Source organism: Protopterus annectens, chromosome 2.part2 (genome assembly GCF_019279795.1).
Source record: "Protopterus annectens isolate FY-2018-M chromosome 2.part2, PAN1.0, whole genome shotgun sequence".
Lineage (NCBI taxonomy): Eukaryota > Metazoa > Chordata > Ceratodontiformes > Protopteridae > Protopterus > Protopterus annectens.
In genome coordinates this window covers 710,444,831-710,463,120 of record NC_056730.1, presented here as the reverse complement: position 1 = coordinate 710,463,120, position 18,290 = coordinate 710,444,831, and the positions used below count along the sequence as shown (strand labels likewise).

The window sequence follows — 18,290 nt, the reverse complement described above, 5'->3', positions numbered from 1 at the left end:
GGTAAGCCTCCTTGAGATCCAAAGTTACCATCCAATGATTTTTGCCCAGCAGAGGTAAAAGTTGCTGCAACGTCAACATTTTGAACTTGGGAATGTCCAGATAAGTATTGAGGACAGATAAATCCAAAATTGGTCTCCACGTGTTCCCCTTCTTTGGGACTAGGAACAGGCGAGAATAAAATCCGAGGCCCCTTTCTGGCATAGGAACCGGCTGTATGGCCCCTATTTGGAGTAACAGTGAAATTTGCTTGTGAGCCTCTATTCTTTGTTGAGGAGGAATGTCTGGCATGCCTTTGAAAGGAGGCAAGGTATGGAAATAAAACCTGTAACCGTGATGTATGATATCCAGTACCCATTTGTCTTGGGTAATCAAACTCCAATTTTCTTTGAAAAGTGCCAACCTTCCTCCCAAAGGTGCTGCCAGGCGAGAAGAATCTGGCAGCTGAAAAGGTAGGTCATTGTGTCTGTTTACGAAAGGACTGACCCCTGCCCTCACTTGTAGACTGTGCAGGAGAACTCCCTGTTCTAGGCCTGAAAGAGCCCTGACCTCTGCCCCTGCCACGTCTAGATCTACCCCTAGACTGGGAATCATAAGAAGGATACGTCCACCCTTTAGTAGGCCAAGTTCTACTAAACTTTGGAGGCTGAACCTGCAAAAAATCTTTAACAGTCTGCATAGACTTAGCCTTGTCTTCCATTTTCTTTAAAACTGCCTCAACAGGAGAACCAAACAGGACATCAGATTGCAAAGGGGCATTCAAAATTCTAGTTTTCACATGGTCAGATAAATTTTGATCCCTCAGCCAGGCATGCCTGCGAAGAACTGACCCAGTGGCAGCCACCCTAGACGAGGCCTGTACAGCATCAAAACCACATTGCAAAGAATGCTTACCCACCTGTTCAGAAACATGCACTAAATCTTGTAACTCTTTACAGTGAATACCTTCCGCCAGAGCATCAACCTTAGATTTCAACTGAGAAAGGAGATAATTTTGATATTTCAACATGTGAAACTGGCAATTCAAAGCTCTCATGGCTAAAGTGGAAGAAGTATAAACTTTCTTTCCCCATCTATCCAAGGCCCTGGCCTCTTTATCTGCAGGAACCGGATTCTTGACAACAGAAGCCTTAACACCCTTAGGCCCCTGGCTAACAGTTTCTGGGTCTGCCCTAGGACTCTTAAAAAGATACTTATTAGCTTCAGGCACCCTGTAATACCTATCTGGCTTAACAGGAGCAGGAGGCAAAGAGTCAGGATTAAGAGAAGCCTCTGCAAACACATCTTCTACCACATTCAAAACCGGAGGTATAGCTAAAGGCCTATGCTGGGGCAAAAACAAAAATTCCCTAAGCCTTTTCCTGGAATCAGAGAAATCCTGACCTTCCCATTTAAAATGCTCTCTCATGGAGTGAAGGGTCTCTGAAAAAGAAAAATCCTCAGGAGGAGAAGCAGAAGGAGTAGAATCATCCACATCAGAATCAGAATAATGAGAATACTCCTGCAAGTCTTCAGCCGAAGACTCAGACACATCCGAAGCCTGCTCATAATCCCCCAACACAGGTTCCATCCTAGGCCTCTTTTCAGGAGGGGGCATAGAGCCTCTAATTAAAGTAATTAAATCCTCTGCCATTTTGAGCATGTGCTTCTTGGGCACAGCACCTGAAGAACTGGGAGCGACACCCACAGAAGCTAAACTAGACCTGCCTCTAGGAGAAGCCTTGGAAGCAGAAAGAGAAGGCCTAGACCCCTTAGGAAGGGAGGGGAGTACAGTTACTTGAGAAGCCCCTACAGCCTGCCCTGCCTCCTGGGAGGCCACATCCTGTAAAATCAAAGGTTCTCCCTGGGACTCCAGAGAGGCCTCCGTCGGAACCACCGGTTCCACTGATGCCTCTAAAGAACTGACGTCCGGTTCGGACGACTCCTCTAACCTAGGTTTACCTGCCTTGTCCTTGCGCTTCTTAGAGGAAGCCGGCCTTCGAGAATCCCACGGCATTTTGTAATTACACCGCTTCCCAAAGACCAACCTAGCACAATCCAACCTCCGCTTTATAGTGCGTTTATTAAACCTAGCACAAAAGCGGCATCCAACAACGTCGTGCTCAGGTCCTAAACAAGGTATACACAAATTATGGTAATCCCTATGCGGTATCTGTTTCCCACAAGAAATACAGTTATTCACTTTTTCTGACATCCGGTAAACCACTGAGGCAAGAAAAAACCAAAATATTCCCCAACGGGGTACTTAACCAACTCTGACTTCGGTCTGAAACTCCGAATTCGAAAAATTTCAGAACGCCGAATGGCACTTGCAACACTGCTTCTGCATCGGACCATGCGGCAAAAAAGACTGAGGATATGACGTCGGTCATGCGCATTTGTACCCTGACGTTCTGATGTCAGTCAAATGCGCCTTGACCGACGTCAGCCTTATACTCTGATATTCGGGCCGACCGAGGGACAGCGGACTACCCAAGTGTTAGGACTGCAGCAATGTGGGATGAAGAACATCAGCTGAAATAATTCCAAAGCCATGAAGACAGCTCAGGGATCCAAAGATAGCTCCAAAGGACACTGCTTCCATTCTGCCTTGGACAGTGACCCTAAGGGGTTGGGTGGAAACTAAAGGAAGGACCCAACCATGCCATGACAGACCTTCCACTGATGCTACACCTTCTACTGAAACTATTGCCCACCTCTTTGCATCAGAGATGGGCTTTCCCACCAGTCCCATGAGGAACCTCCATCTGATATTTTTAAGGCTGAAGAAAAATCTAAACAGCGCACAAACATAATTTTTTAACGTAAAGAGCAAGGAACAAGATTCAAACTTTGCACATAGCAAAAAAAAAATCATGAGAACTTCTAGGATCATGTAAGATAATGAACGCTTACTATTGAAGAGGATAAGTGAAAACTTCAGACTCATTAAGGATGGTCTTCATTGTTAGACCTCTTGGCATCACAAAAAATTCTAGACAAGTACGTGAAAGCAAAACGCATGTAATTTTGGTAGCCCCCCCCCATTCCAGGGCCCACACACAGCTCAACACATTACTTATGTTTAAGCCTAGGGCTGAATTGCACACTAGAAAAAAAGGCTATCCAAAGCATGACTTACTGCAAACTTACATCATATACAATGAAATAAAAATACATAGCTATATCCTGCAACAACAGCTCAGTAATACATTACTGACAGATATCTCTAAAACTAACATAATACATTAAAAGAAATGGAAACATTTTTAAACAAATCAAATATTTACACTGGCCATGCTGGTCCACAAGTCTTGGTTTCTTGCATTTCCATAGCTGTACTTTCTCAGATACCGGACGATGCCACTGTGGAATACATCTTCTGTTAGAAAATCTCTGAGCATGTTTAAAATACAGCCTCCCTACAAAAGAACAACTGATTTAATATCTGCCACACTATAAAGGAAATTATTGCAAACGGAATGTTATTTTCTCTATATTTACCTGCAGGTGAAATAAAATACTAAATGATGTCAGAGGAAGAACCTGAGTAAGTTGAGGAATTTTCAAAACCAAATGATATTTAAAGAACAAAATGGGATGTCATACATCAGACCTTCCAAATTTTACTTACAATACACTTTCCAGTTCAAAATACAAAACACAACTACATGAAACAATACCTGAACAACAATAAGAAAGAGCTAAAATTAACTATTTATATGAAATTAATCAATAGCAGAATGTTCCCTTGAAATAAAGTTGGCACCGCTGTAAAGCTATATATGTTTATTACTATATATAGGTATTATATTTCACCAGAGCTGTACTTATTACAAATGGTCAGTTTTGATCAGTGCACTACCCTAGCAAACACACATTTAAATAAATTTTAAAAAAAATTTACATTAGGTTAAAGGACTTCAGAAAGGAACACTCAAGTGCGTGCATGTGTGTGTGTGTGTGTGTGTGTGTGTGTGTGTGTGTGTGTGTGTGTGTGTGTGTGTGTGTGTGTGTGTGTGATGTAAAAAATTCTGGACAAGTAAGTGAAAGCAAAATGCATGTAATTTTGGTAGCCCCCCCCTTTCCAGGGCCCATGACTTGAGGGAAAAAGAAGTTACACCCTGTTAGTAGTTTCTACTTCTCATATAGCTTTCTGTCGACTTTTTATATTTAGCCAGACATATTTTGATGCATGCCAAATACATTAATTGTATTTCTCCCCAGCTGCTACAAACATTGTTCAAAACTCTGTGTGCATACTGTTTTCTGCTTTACTTCTACAATGATTTTATATATTTGGATTTAATTTAAAACTTTTATTTTGAATTTTATAGCACAAACACTGACAGATATTTGCTAAACAAAGTAATAGTCTCATAGTAAAAACAGATTTAGCATTAAAACTTTTCTGCCTTTGAAACTCACATTCACTGAAATAGCATTGAAGCCCACATTCAAAGAAAATGCATCTGGCCAATGGCGGATTAAGTTTACCTTTGGGCTGTTTTCAAATCACCGGCCCCCTGCACACATTTTTAGGATTATGCAAACGTTATTTGATTCACTTTCCTAATTGTATTAAATTATAACATATAATAAATAAATTATATCTCCTGTATAATACAGCACCACTTGTTACAGCGTGTTTTAAATTCATAGTTTTGAACATTTTTCTAGTAAGCAATGAAACAAAAACATATGACCCAACAATGACAAAACTGCCCAGTTCAGAATATTTCAACCATAAATGTCAGACTTCTGTCATTACAATCCACCAGTATCAGTCAATATGCACAATCTCTGAAGAAATAAAGGTCAACTGAATAATTCCACTTTAAAGAGAGCTGTAACTAATGAAAAAGTTGCTGCTAGCAAACGACTTTATATTTTAATGTTTCATCTACAAATTTAGTGTCAGTTGCCCTTGAAGAATAAACTGCCTATATTACATTAAAATGGTAAGCTGGTAATATTGCAATAGGGGATGGATGGCAAACTAAAAACAGGTTCATAGTTGCTACGCATCTCATCCAAAGAAGAATAATCAGGACTGCAGTACCCCACCTCCTTAAAATATAACACAGTATCAGCAATCCATCTACATGGTGTGGAATACTCCTTCCCTATAAAAGTTCAAGCCAGCCCAAGACATACAATATCCAAAACTGCATGCAACTGGGTTACTATACTTTCAGTTGCCAACGCACCTGAAAGTTACAAAAAAGTTCACAAGTCTACAGTTTAACTACATTCTCTACAATTTGATACAGCCTATGTCAGACAGTCAGAAAAGTACAGGTATGCTGAACAGCCTATTTAGACTTTATATTATTATTTTGAGGCACAGCAACACATGATATCAGCTTATAAACTAAACTTAACCAAAACAGCATTTCCAAAAATTATTCAAGCAAGCTAAAGTCATACTCTGAATATAATTAGATAAATTAGTAACCATTAATAATAAGCTGAAATCTCATATCAGTTGAGAATAAATGTAATTGCTTTAAATTCACTGGTTAATAAATACTTCTGACCACACTGTATGTTATTCTTATTGCATATTTTCAATCAAGGTTGAACTTATTTATTATCTGAACAGTTGTAAATACTTGACAGCATATCCTTGCACTGTATCCTATTATACTGTTCCACCAGTTCCATTTCAGGCCTGTAGTAGTAGTTCTTTACTGTTGTAAAGGATGTGCTCAGAGTCTCTTGATTTTTAAGTCTTTAGTAATAAAGTTCATAGCAAATATGTTCAAAAATAAATAATAGATACTGCAAAACTGCTGTAACATCCATTGTGAATATGTTCTTATGTTAATACTTATCATATGTTATATGCTACTCCTCTGATTACATTAAAATTGTAAATGTGTATTTACTTATGATTTTGATAACCAGATACGTGGACTGATTCAAGCCTATTTTCAAGCCACCAGGCCAGAAATGTAAAGAAACGAGTATACACAAAACACTTACGTACACTGGTGAAAACGCAGGCAGAAAATATACATTGCTTCACTTAGCTATTGAGTGACATGTCTGCTATCAAAAATATGTTTATTGCAACCGCAGAAATTAACAGTTTTGTTAAATTTTAGAAGCAAGTGAACAGTTTTGTTTAATTAGTTGCATCATTCTTTTATATATTTTTTAACACTTAGTCTTATGGAGCCTGGATTGGTTATGCTGGGATTTCCATTCTAGTTACCAGAGAAAACAAAACCATCTTCATGCCCATGAGTCTGCTGTGTCAGTATTAATAAGCAAAAGTAAGCAATATCCGGGTTTTGTAAAGTGCAAGTGTTGAAGAATAAGTAAAATGTATTTTCTTATAGTTGCCTATTAAATTTGAATGACTGTATGGTCATTTGGTATGTGTATGGACTAAAACACGTCTGCCATACTGTAAATGTAGACTTGTTAAACAAATAACTAACAAGGTATATTTTAACATTTTCAGGTGTAAACTGAATGCTTTCTAGACCCATGGCTATAGAATATTCTCTGTTTGCTCATTTTCTTAACTAGTATCCCCTTGTGGAAATGTATAGTTAGTTGTCAGAAAAGTGATAAATTTAACTTGTAAACAAACTTTCAGCACATCGAAGTTCGAACAGTACTAAATACCTCAGACAACAAAAAGTTAGATGTATCTGATTACATATCAGCAACACACACAATAAATAACAGTTCCTATAAACTGGAACCACCTTATAATTTCATCCCGCATTCCAACTTCATAGTTTTTAATAACATACAAAATTTCAAGGGTAGTGAATCTCATGATTATAGTCTCCTGCACAGTCCAAAAACGGCTTCTGAACTGGAGTTCAAACTCCGCGTGTGAAAAACAAAGATGTAAACCAATCTATTACACAGATATAACAGGTTTGCGTTTGTGACTTGATCTTCTGCATCTGGGCAACTGGACGCAAAGGACGTTCTTAAAGAAGAATGCCCTTAAATTTCTTTTTTTAATTAAAAGAAAATGAATATCCTGGCCAGAACAACCACAACTCATTTTATTTTTTTCCAGACAATACAAGTCAGTCTCCATTTTCCGGATAGGGTTTCTTAATTCTGGACAGTCCGGAAGAATTCCGGACAGTTGGCAACCCTAGAGTGCGTGTGTGTGTTTTGGGGGGCATAAAAGTCTTGATACAAACTTTATGTTACTGCATCCTGGCAGCCTACAATGGAGCTGCTACAGCTGAGTAGAATTATCAGTCATCATAGCAGGGAGCGAATTCTTAAGGAAGTCTTGTAAGTAACCCAGAAACAGTCCATATGCAGCATTACAGATCAGCACTGGGAACTCAAAGGTAATTCTTCTCAATAATAACTGAAGTCACTGCAGGGCACACAGTACACAAGAATCACAGAAGGATCTATATAAACTAGTCACAAACATGCATGTTGCATTCTGCACTAAATGCATTAATAGTCTTCTATATACAGCACTGCAGCCGCTAGTGCTAGAGGACAAAAATGTATGAGACAAAGTGGAGATATCTTCAAATGAGGCCAGATGCTTTACACAGTAATAGTCTTTATGGTTAAAAAAAGAAAGTGAGAGCTGGTGGAAGTACTACTGTGACCAACTACATTACCATAAGAAAAGCTCTATAAACAAGGTCACTGTAACAGTATGTCGTAATATGTTTGAGCCTATCCACCTTAATTACCAATGTTCTCTGGCTAGAAATGGAAAAAAAATCTGACATTCTCCCTACAAAGAACTAACGCAGGTCTCATGCCAACAAGACACTGATTTAAGAGGTGCAAATTAGTCTTGTATATCTAGCATTGCTCCTTTCAACAGTTGCTTAAGAGTTCCAAGATGGCTGCATACTGATCAACGGCTTCACCTCAGCTCTACCAATATAAAAAAAAACAAGATAAGGGCTAGTAATTCTGACAGTTTTAGTAAAATTAATTTACTGGCTAGTAAGTACAATGCCTGGATGCCAGCAAAATAGAGACTTAGACTGAAAGAAATTAACTAGAAATGTTGAAGAGAAAAAAAAAATCTGCAGCTGTTCAGCCAAGGGCAGTTCAAGCTCCAGCTTTGGTACAAGAGATAGCTTCCAGTAATTTAGGGGAAAATAAATAAAATATGCTCAGATCTTATTAAAATAAATTAAATACTGTTGAAGTATATAATTTCAAATAACAAAAGACTAGAGAAATGGAAGAAGCTTTAAACAGCTATTCAGATGAACTGATAAAACTGGAAAAATCAGAGGTCGAAATGAAGAAAAGTCTTTCTGATTATGAGACTGCTCAAGAAGAGCTGTTTCAAAAAATTGGCAGAGTTAGAAATTTTATGAAAGAATATGCAACTGGTCTGGTATTCCACAGCAGGATTTGTTAACTGAAAGGGCACATTGTGCGTATGCTCCAACCTGACCATGAGAAAGCAGTCAAGATCTGTATTAGTATAGATGCAATCATACCAGCAGAAAGAATTGATCCTGACAAAACTGTGGCAGAAGAGCAAAGTACTAAAAACTGGAGACAGTAGAGTTTTTGTGGAAAATGAATATCATCTGTACAACAGGCAAAACAGAAACACATTTATCCCATCAATCAGTGAATGTCGAGAGGCAGGAGAGAGATTCAAGCTACTGTATACAGCTGTTTTCAGAATACATTTTTTCCTGGAAAATCAGGCATTTTGATGCAGGACAGGCTAAGGAGGAAATACAAAAGTTTGTCCAACATAAAGTGAACCATCAACAAGAAGGGGACTCTGCTTCTCATTCTTCTAATAATAAAGCCCACAGAGAAACTTTGCCAATGAAATCTTTTCAAATGTTCCAAAGAAAAATGCTTGAGCGAGACAGAAAAGAGCAAAGGAGTTGACTAGAACTGCAAGTACCTTAGACTTCAACCGGAGTCTGGGGTTGGGAGATGGAAAACAGGAAGAAGACAAGCAACACTGAAATTTAGTGAATAAATGTGAGACAATTAAGCATCAATCACATTTGTGAAGTATAGCTTTACAAGAAAAAGTGTCTGAGAAAGATTAGACTTTTGTTGACTTTGTTAAACTAGTGGGGAACTGAAAGGCATATACCCCACTCTGTATCATTAATGTTTGGAAGGACACTAAAAGGAAAAAAGAAAAACAAAGAGTGACTGTTAGTAATCAATTTTAGATCTTAACAGTAATTGTATGAAACACTTCATGATATAAATTGCATGTTATACAGTAAAGCATTTTCAGTGAATGTCATATGTAATAAAGATATTAAAGTAAATAAGTATTTTTTTTTCTTTTTGGTGTTAAGAACTGTAGACTTTACAATGTAAAAAAGAGAAGAAAGTCTGGCCAAAAGGATGTTCAAGTTAATATGTTGTAATCTTGGGCTGCTGGGATGGGGGGGTGTAAAAGTGTACTGATTATAATGTATGTAGAGTTGAAATGTTTTTTCATTGCACAGGTGAATGTTTGGATTAATGCTCTTGACTTAATCTAATAGCATTGTTTCTTTCAGTTCTTCAAGCCTATATTCCCTGCAGAAAAGCGTGGCTATAACAAACAGCCTTAAGTTAGGCTGGTTGAAATAATCATATCAAATAGACCCTGGGATTAAGAAACATGCCTAGTGTGGAGGCATAAGAGGTAATATGGCCCAAAGTTCGTTATCAAATAGCTACCAGGCATTTAGCACCTTCATTACTAGCTAAATATAAAATCCACTCATGTAAATCACATTGCCAGGAAACAGGAAAGGGTACCATGGGTATGGTTACAAAATTCTCGAACAGCAGCAGTGAGTATGCTTCGTGCATGCAAATATGTGAATCCACACATGCAACCTTGTAATACTACAAGAATCACTGTGAGTTGTAATATATGGCTCATAGCATGGTCCCTACTAGGCTTATCCATTTAAATGGGGAGGAAATAAGAGTACAAGAAAGTGAGAAATGGGAAGATCAAGTACAGGAACACAAGGAAGGAAATAGTGGGGGTGGGGAGGAAGGGTGTATTTTTTGGGACACGTGCCCCCCACTTTTTTTTTTTTTTTTTAACAAGGACAGAGAGGGAAAGATGTAAAGTGAATCTGGGGAACAGAAATAAGGTACAGGTATGGAAGTAGGGACATGTGAACAAACATAAAACATAGATGAAAGCCAATGTGGAGGCACTGACACAAAGTGGACATTGGGAATGAATAGACATATACTAGCATAGGGTGGACTATCATAGGTTCATAGGAGGTTACTAGGCTAATGGCCCTAGGGCCTTCACAAGCTTAGCCATATAAAAAAACCTATGCACCCTAAATCACCATAGCTAGATGGTCGTTAGCACAGTGATTCTATGATCAGCACTGACTATCCCTGTCTATGCTGATCATTAAGTGATAGAAAGGACTAGACAACAAACAGGGGAGGGAAGTGATATAGAAGGAACGTGAAGACAGCGTAGAGCCCTGGCTCCCTTTCGCACTGCTTTGGCAGGACCCAGGTAGAGGTCAGTCAGGGTACTGCAGCCTTCTGCTGTGTGTCAGTGCAACACCTAGTTATCATGCTACTGACTGCCACCAAAAGTCTTGCAACCATACAGATGGTTTGCATCTCATCATGGATAATATGTAACACAGACCATGAAAACACTGGAAATATTTGTGTGGTGCTCAGAAATGTGTATAACACATCAACAGCTTACATGCATATACTTTACAATTAGGTAGACATGCCTAGTTCTCCCACATCTAGCCGTAGGTCCTCTGTGAACATGTTTGGGGATGTTTCAAAAAATTACATCAGACATGGTTTTTGAATGTGTCTGGTAGGACCTTGTATAGCATGTAAATGCGCACAAGGCAAACCACCCAGCACAGAAGCCAAGAGACATGAGTGGAGGTGTGCCTACAGAGTCACCATTAACAGAAACAAACAAGTTTCTATTATTTCTGTCTGGGGGACATGACAGCTCACTTATCCATTGGAGTTCTTTCCTTGGAGCAGAAAGTACGGTTTTCTAAGTAAACGTATCATAACAGTAGATGTTTGAATGATCACTTGTGCAGTAAGCTTAGCTATATGTGTTATACCTTGCAAAGGTTAAACAGCCCTTCAGCTTCCAAAGCTTCACGACACCTTCCATGAGCCCAGACTGCCTGGTGGTTCGAGCTGAATTGACTAAGACAAATTTAGGTTCCAAGCTCTACAGAGCTTTCCTGCCAACAGAGGGAGGCTGAAAGGACAATCCTAGGAAGAACAATGAATGAATGAATGAATAAATAAACAAACAAATAAATAAATAACCCTACCCTGTAACACACCAAAAATCCAAGGGGGTGGGAGGGGGAGTGGCTACTGCAGCAGTGATCATTCAAACATCAACTGTTATGGTAAGTTTACTTACACATCTGTACTATGCTCATCATACTGATCACTGCTGCAGTAGCCTTAGCAACATGAGTAGATAACATTAGCTTACTACTTATGGGAGGTGGAAGGAGAACAGTTCAGAAGCTCCATGCAGAATGGTCCTTGCAAAGCCTGATTTAGACCTACAGAAGAAATCAAACTTATAGTGCTTTATAAAAGTATGTATAGAGGACCAATTTGCAGCTTCTAGAATACTTCTAGAATCGAATCCTTTCCAAAAAGCCATGAATTAAGCCAAACTCTGGTAGAGTGGGCCATGACTCTGTCTGGAATAGCTTTGCTCTGGTGAGTAAAACAAAAAAGTTAATAGCATTAGAGTACCATTTGGAAATGGTCTGTTTTGACACAGGTTCTCCTTTTTTTACCTTCACAAGAATTGAACAATTAATCCGAAGATCTAGAAGATTTACTTTTGTCAAGATAGTACCCAAGCTGTCTGTGGATATCCATGGTATGAAGTATCCTTTCTCTCTCTCACTTCTGGGTTCAGGAAAGAAAATGGGGAAATGGATCCTTTGGCTTAAAGTAAACTCTGATACCACTTTAGGCATAAAAAAAGGATTACTTCTCAAAGAAACCCTGTCCCTGTGGAAAACAAGATAGGGGTGACTTAACATAAGAGCTTGCAACTTGGATACCCTTCTTGCAGGTCAGAGTAGTCAGAAAAACTGTTTTCCAAGTTAATAACCTCAAGTCAACCAATATAACTAGTTCAGATGGAGCAAGTGTTAACTTCTATAACAAAAAATTAAAATCCCAAGAAGAGGATCAAAGACATTTTGACATGAGCATGCATTGAAAGGGGTGGATCCATGGACAGACATGCTGAAATGGTTGATAAATGAACCTTGATAGATGAATAAGAAAGGTCATAGGACAGCAACTTACACAGATATTGTAAAACCAGAGAACAAATAGCTTTGAAGGGATGCTGGTTATACTGTTGACACCAACTACAAAACCTTTTCCATCTGCTAATACATGATTTTCTAGTAGCAGTCTTTCTTGTCTCTTTTAGTACCTGCTATATGTCCTCAGTAAAGAGGTGCCTAAAGGAAATTAAGATTCTATCATCTAGGCAGTCAGCTGAAGTTGACTGGTGTCATGGTGCATCAAACACTCCTATTCTTGGGTCAGTAGATCCAGTCTGTGAGGAAGCTTCAGCTAAATGCCCCTCCCCATTTCTAAAAGAAGGGAGAACCACAGTTGTCTGGACCAGAAGGGAGTCACCACAATGATCTTGGGTGATTCCTTGTGAATCTTAAGAGGTACCTTGGATATTAGTAGAAAAGCATACAAAAACATTCCTGTCCAGGGAGAAGAAAAGGCATCTCCCTTCCAGGCCTTCTTGCATGGAGTCCTGCACCAGAATCTTGCCAGCTGCTTATTCAGAGAGAAGGAAAAGAGGTCTACTTCAGAAACTCCCCACAGATGGATCATATCTGGAAGAATCTCTGCTCTATTTTCCATTCGTGAGAGTCTTCCTTGTCCTTCTCAAATTGTCTGTCACACATTTTTGCTCTGACAAGGTGTAGGATGCCTGTAGAGTGAGACTATTTTGTGATGCTATATACCAAGCTAACATGGGTAGTCTGCAGAGGGGATACAACCTGGTTCGCAGTTGCTTGTTGATGTACCACCTGACTGAGGTATTGTCTGTAACAGCTTTGGTCCCAGGGACCAAAGATGACTCAGAGAGTTGAGTACCTTGATCAGGGCAAGCATTTCTTTTATATTTATGTGCCTGTGTCTATTCTTTGTGTCCAACACACCTTGCACTTTTATCCCTCCTTCAACTGCTCCCCAAGCAAAGTCCAAGACGTCTGTGATGACTGATTTCTTTGGAACAGGAAGACAAGGGGAGACCTGGATTTAGGGATATCTGCTGTCTCCACCAAATGACTTCCCCTCTGACAAATCCCAGCACTGGGGTCTGAAAAGACAAGAGGTGTTGGTGCTGAAATCAAAGAGACATCAGACACTATTCTGTCTTTCTCATGTGAAGTCTTGCCAAGAGTATCACGAGAATCATAGAAGCTAGGAGACCCATACTTGAAGTATTCCCTCACAGAGACCAAAGTCTATGTAGAAAACCCTGGAAATAGATCTAGATAGAGACCCTTTTTTTTCCTGTGGAAGAAATACTCTTTGGACTGTGGTGTCTAGTTGATATCCCCGAGACACGATCCTGTGACAGTAGTCAAGAAAGACTTCTGAATGTCCTCTTGGAATTCCAGACTGAGTAAGAGATCTCTCACCCAAGAGAGAGAGAGAGAGAGAGACAGAGAAAGAGAGGGATTTCTTACACTTTGAAAAAGATTCTGCAAAGATAACTGAGTCATCTAAATATGGAAAAATATGGATACACTGTAGCCTGCAATGAGGTATAACTGAAGCCAGAGACTTTGTGAACACTCTTGGTGCAGTGGATAGACCAAAGGGTAAGGCAGGGAACAGATAATGTGATCCACCCACACAAAACCTTAAGAAATACCTGACATCTGGATGAATAGGAATGTAATATACATCTTTTAAATGTAACGTTATCAGGAAACTTGAAAGAGGAAGAAGAGGTAATGGGAAGTGAAGTGAAATAATTTTGAATTTGAGCACTATGATGAACAGATTTAAGAAAGAAAGATCCAGAACTGGTCTCCAAGCATTTTCTTTCTTTGGCACTAAGAACATCCTTGAATAAAACTCTTTTCCTACTCGGAAAGGGGGAACTGATTATATCACTCCCTAGGACATTATGTGATGAAGGACAGATGGGAACAAGAAAGTCTGGTCTGTAGGATGAGGAATTACCCACTGGAAAGGAGGAATGTCCTCCCACTCTCATCTGTAACCTCGATGAATGATTTTCAAGCCCATTCGTCTGAAACTGTCTGTTGCCAAAGAGAAAAGTGGAAGTTCAGACTTTCTAGAAGAAAAAAAGGCTGCCAGAGTGGGACTAGGGAAAACAAGCTTCTTAAATACTCATTCTGACTTATTGGACTGCCCTTGGTTTGGGGAGTTTCCATAATTCTTCTTAGAACCCCCTTGCCATTTCTTCTTGAACACCCATTTACCTGTTATTTTGTTAAGACTGTTTATTTTGCTTCTTAACAAAATTGGATGAGGAGTTAGAGAATCCCGTGGAAAACCTGGAAAAGGAGGGCTGAAAAATCTTGAGAGATTCTTTGTATCAGCTTACCTCTTTCATCACACATTTTCATCCCCCTTTCAGCAGAGGGGTCAAAAACTAAATATCCATCCACAGCACATTTAAAACTTCACTAACATATGGGATGTTCTGAGAACACAGCCATGCAAACCTTCTCAAGAGAGTACCAGTGGCCATACCCTTGAAGAAGTATCAACACAACACTATATGAAATGAGTGGCGACTTGAACAACAGAAGAAATTAAATTATTTAACGCAGAATTTTCCTCACAAGAAGAAACTGCAGATAAAACATTCCTCATACTTTCACAATTAGTCTGAACAAACCTTAAAATAGGAGTCTGACCAGGCAAATTCTAGCAGCAAAAGGATTAACTAAAGCCATAACTGCTGGATCAGGTTTGGGAAGAATGTATAAAAACCTAAGAGACTGAGGAACTTTATACATTCTATCTGCCCTTTTAGGGGCAGCTATCTGACTGTCAGAAAAATTGCAGACAGGAACACATCCACCACAGCAGACAGAACTGGAAAAATGGGTACAGGTTCCAAAAATTACTTCTGTAACAGCTCATAATATTTTCTTAGGGACTAAGAAACCTCACTGTTCTCCCAATGAAAACAATGGCACATTCTAGAAATAGTCTCAGAGAAAGAACACACACAGACAGTCAGAAACACAGCTCTCCCCTGAATATGAATCAGAAATCTGTAGAGAAACCCCTGTATCTCTCATGAATCCCCCTGTCCTGATTCAGAATCTCAAATCACTTCAGGAAATGAGGCATCTCTGCTTCTTTTAACAGAAACTACTTTACAAGAAGGCTCGATAGCCTGAACTAATCCTTGGGACACACCCAGTAAACTACTTCTAAGAAAATTTGAGGAGAAGCAGATACATGTTAAGTTTTAAGTTTCTTTTTGACAAGAAACCTGGGATCAACAGTGTCATTAATGGCACAGCAGCTTCCCAGAGATGGGCACAACAGGGAAGCCTTTCCTGTTCCCTCTCCCAGGAACGACAAGAGTGGTTCTCCCTCCCCACTGCGGGGACCTCAATAGCAGCAGAAGACATGGCTAACCCCTGTCCATAGTGGCTGTAGGTGCTACACTAGAGGGATCTGCAGAAAAGATGAGTTGTCTGAGGTGCAACTAATGGCCACAGCAGAGTCAACCACCTGCAGCTGAGGTAAATTGCTTGCCTGCTGTGGTGGCTGCTGTGGTGGCAAAGGCTGTTTGCTTAACTTTTTATTTTTATGGCTGGAAGAAAAAGTGAATGTTGAACCATAGATTGTTCCATGGTCAAGCAGAAAAAAGTGCCTCTTTCCCACAAAAATACAAGCAACAAATGCCAGTAAAAACTGTCTTTCAAAGTCACTTTTTTAGGATCATAGGAGGTTACTAGGCTATTGGCCCTGAGCATACCTCTCAACCTCTTAGAGGAAGAAATCTGGACATTTAAACATTGCTCTTATAAACTTAGAAAGTTGTTAGAAAAACAGGATTTGTGTTCGCATGCATTTTTTGAAGGATATGAAACCTGAAACTCAAATGCATATTATTACTGAATGACTTTAACTCTTAGATCATCCCAGTGATTTGTCAAAAAATAAAATGTTTATGAGAAACAGACCAAAAATATGAGGCAAAAATCTGGACATCCTGTAAAAATCTGTACAGTTGAGAGGTATTCATTTATTTTATTTTACAGTTTGTTTACCGGGATAGTCCATTGGGTCGAGAAAAGCCCGTTTTCAATGGAGTCTCGGGGAGAAAAGCTCCATCAGAAATTATACAAATATGAAAAATGCATAACACATGAGTAACAAAGTAGTAGAATACAGACATTCTGTAGATTTAAGACATTATGCAGATGTAGGACCTTATGAAATTTAGAAAAATCAATAAACAAATGAGTAAAAGTGTTATAATACATTTTACAAAAAAGATTTTGTAAGAAAATTAAAATATGAGAAAGGTTGTTAGTACAGATTTACAAATATTTACATATGTGTTTGTTTATATGGTGGGAATATAACTGTAGGGGTAAAGGAGATATGCAAAGGTATAATATGAGAGTTATGGGGAGAGCAGGAATAAGTTTTGATGAAGAAGAGAGAGAATAGTACAAAGATGTAGAGTGTGGAATGTAAAGAGGAGGGAAGAGAGGATGGGAAGAGTTGAGGTAGGTTAGTGAGAGGTATGGCCCTGAGGCCCTTAAAAGCCTAGCCAAGAGCGTAGCCCATGTTTAGACAAGTCAGCACTCAAAATCCCTGTCCAGCAGGGACAGAGATGGAATCCCAGGGATGTATTTTCTGTTTCCCATCCAGTTATCCAGGTTGCGCTTAAAAAGGGATAATGAGGTACTCTGCTTGACATGGAGAGGGAGTCTATTCCACAGATGGGGGAGTCTCTGGGACACAAACCTGTCCCGCCAACAAGTCCTATTGATATCAAAGACCAGGTTGAGGTTGCATGTATGGGTTGCTCCAGTGGAGCTTGACTTGCAGATGTGCAGCAGTCCCATCAAGGTGGGGTCTTAGATTGCTTTGCATGCCAGACATTGGTCACCTCTGAGGAGTCCGTATTTAATTGAGTAGAGGGACAGGGCTTTTAGCCTACCTGTGTAAGGTAGACGTCTGAGGTTCTGGACTCTCCTGGTGATGAACCTCTGTGGTCTCTCCAGCTGTTGCATGCGCTTTGCGAGGTACATGCTGACGGGGGCACTGTACTCAATAATTGGCCTTATAAGGGAAGAATACAAGGATCAACAAGTAGGGATGATATGACTACTTTGTCCCTGGACGAGATACCCTTACTTATTGAGGTGGGCCAGGTAGAAAGCTTTCCGTACAATGGAAGCAACATGGTGGTCAAAAGTCAGGTTGCTATCAACCCAGGTGCCCAAATCCCTCACTACTGATTGTGTACTTAGGACATTGTTATTGATGGGATAATATGTGGGGACGTCACTATCCTCAAAGGGGAGACAACAGATAAACACAGTAAAAGGCAGTTTAAAACACTTTGTCAGCTCCAGAAAGTACAATAAACACAATTTCTCCACATAAAATGCTTTTCAGTTACTTTAAACAACTTTTAATATGACAGGGAAAAGACTGTCCCCATTTAAAAGTACAGTACAGTCTTATGACAGTCCATTAAAACACAATTTCCTATGTTTTAAATAACTTTCTTGAAGAAGTATTAATAATAAACAAAAATTACTGAATGTAAGTTTTTTTCCCCCAAAGGGAAATTATCTGCCCAACAAAGGAGCAGCACAGCCTGACCACAATCCTCGAAAGCCTCACAGGAGCATATCCTTTGTCAGCAGTAAAGATCTGAAGGGCTTGGTGCCTAAACTTATCTTTTAGTCACCTTGGCTCACGATGACTGATGGTTTGGACATGTGGAAGGTGCCCTGAAGCTTTGAAAGCTGACTGGCTGTTGCTAGGATATAATGCACACAGCTAAGGCTACTGCGTCAGTGATCAATATAATTAGCATTTGGTTCAGCATACCTCACATTCTGGCTGGAGATGCTTCAGGTGGGTATTACCTAACTTGAGACAATCTGTACAACCTGCCTGGCTCAGACTAGGGAAAGTGGAGAACTACAATGACCCCCTGCGAGGATCTGATGTTATGTTACACATACTTATACACAACTATACCTTCTTCTTCTTTGGGAAGGGTCAATGTATCAGCAAATCAGAAGATATG

General features: G+C 39.5%; 1 protein-coding gene across 1 annotated transcript in view; it reads right to left on the bottom strand.

Annotated features, from left to right (window-relative positions):
- LOC122795779 (endoplasmic reticulum aminopeptidase 2-like) overlaps positions 1–18,290 on the bottom strand; it is a 1,481,589-nt gene that overhangs the window by 845,293 nt on the left and 618,006 nt on the right. Inside the window, exon 8 of the mRNA XM_044064110.1 lies at positions 3,268–3,399. Coding sequence (XP_043920045.1) covers positions 3,268–3,399 — 132 coding nt within the window. The remainder of the gene's footprint in view (positions 1–3,267; positions 3,400–18,290) is intronic.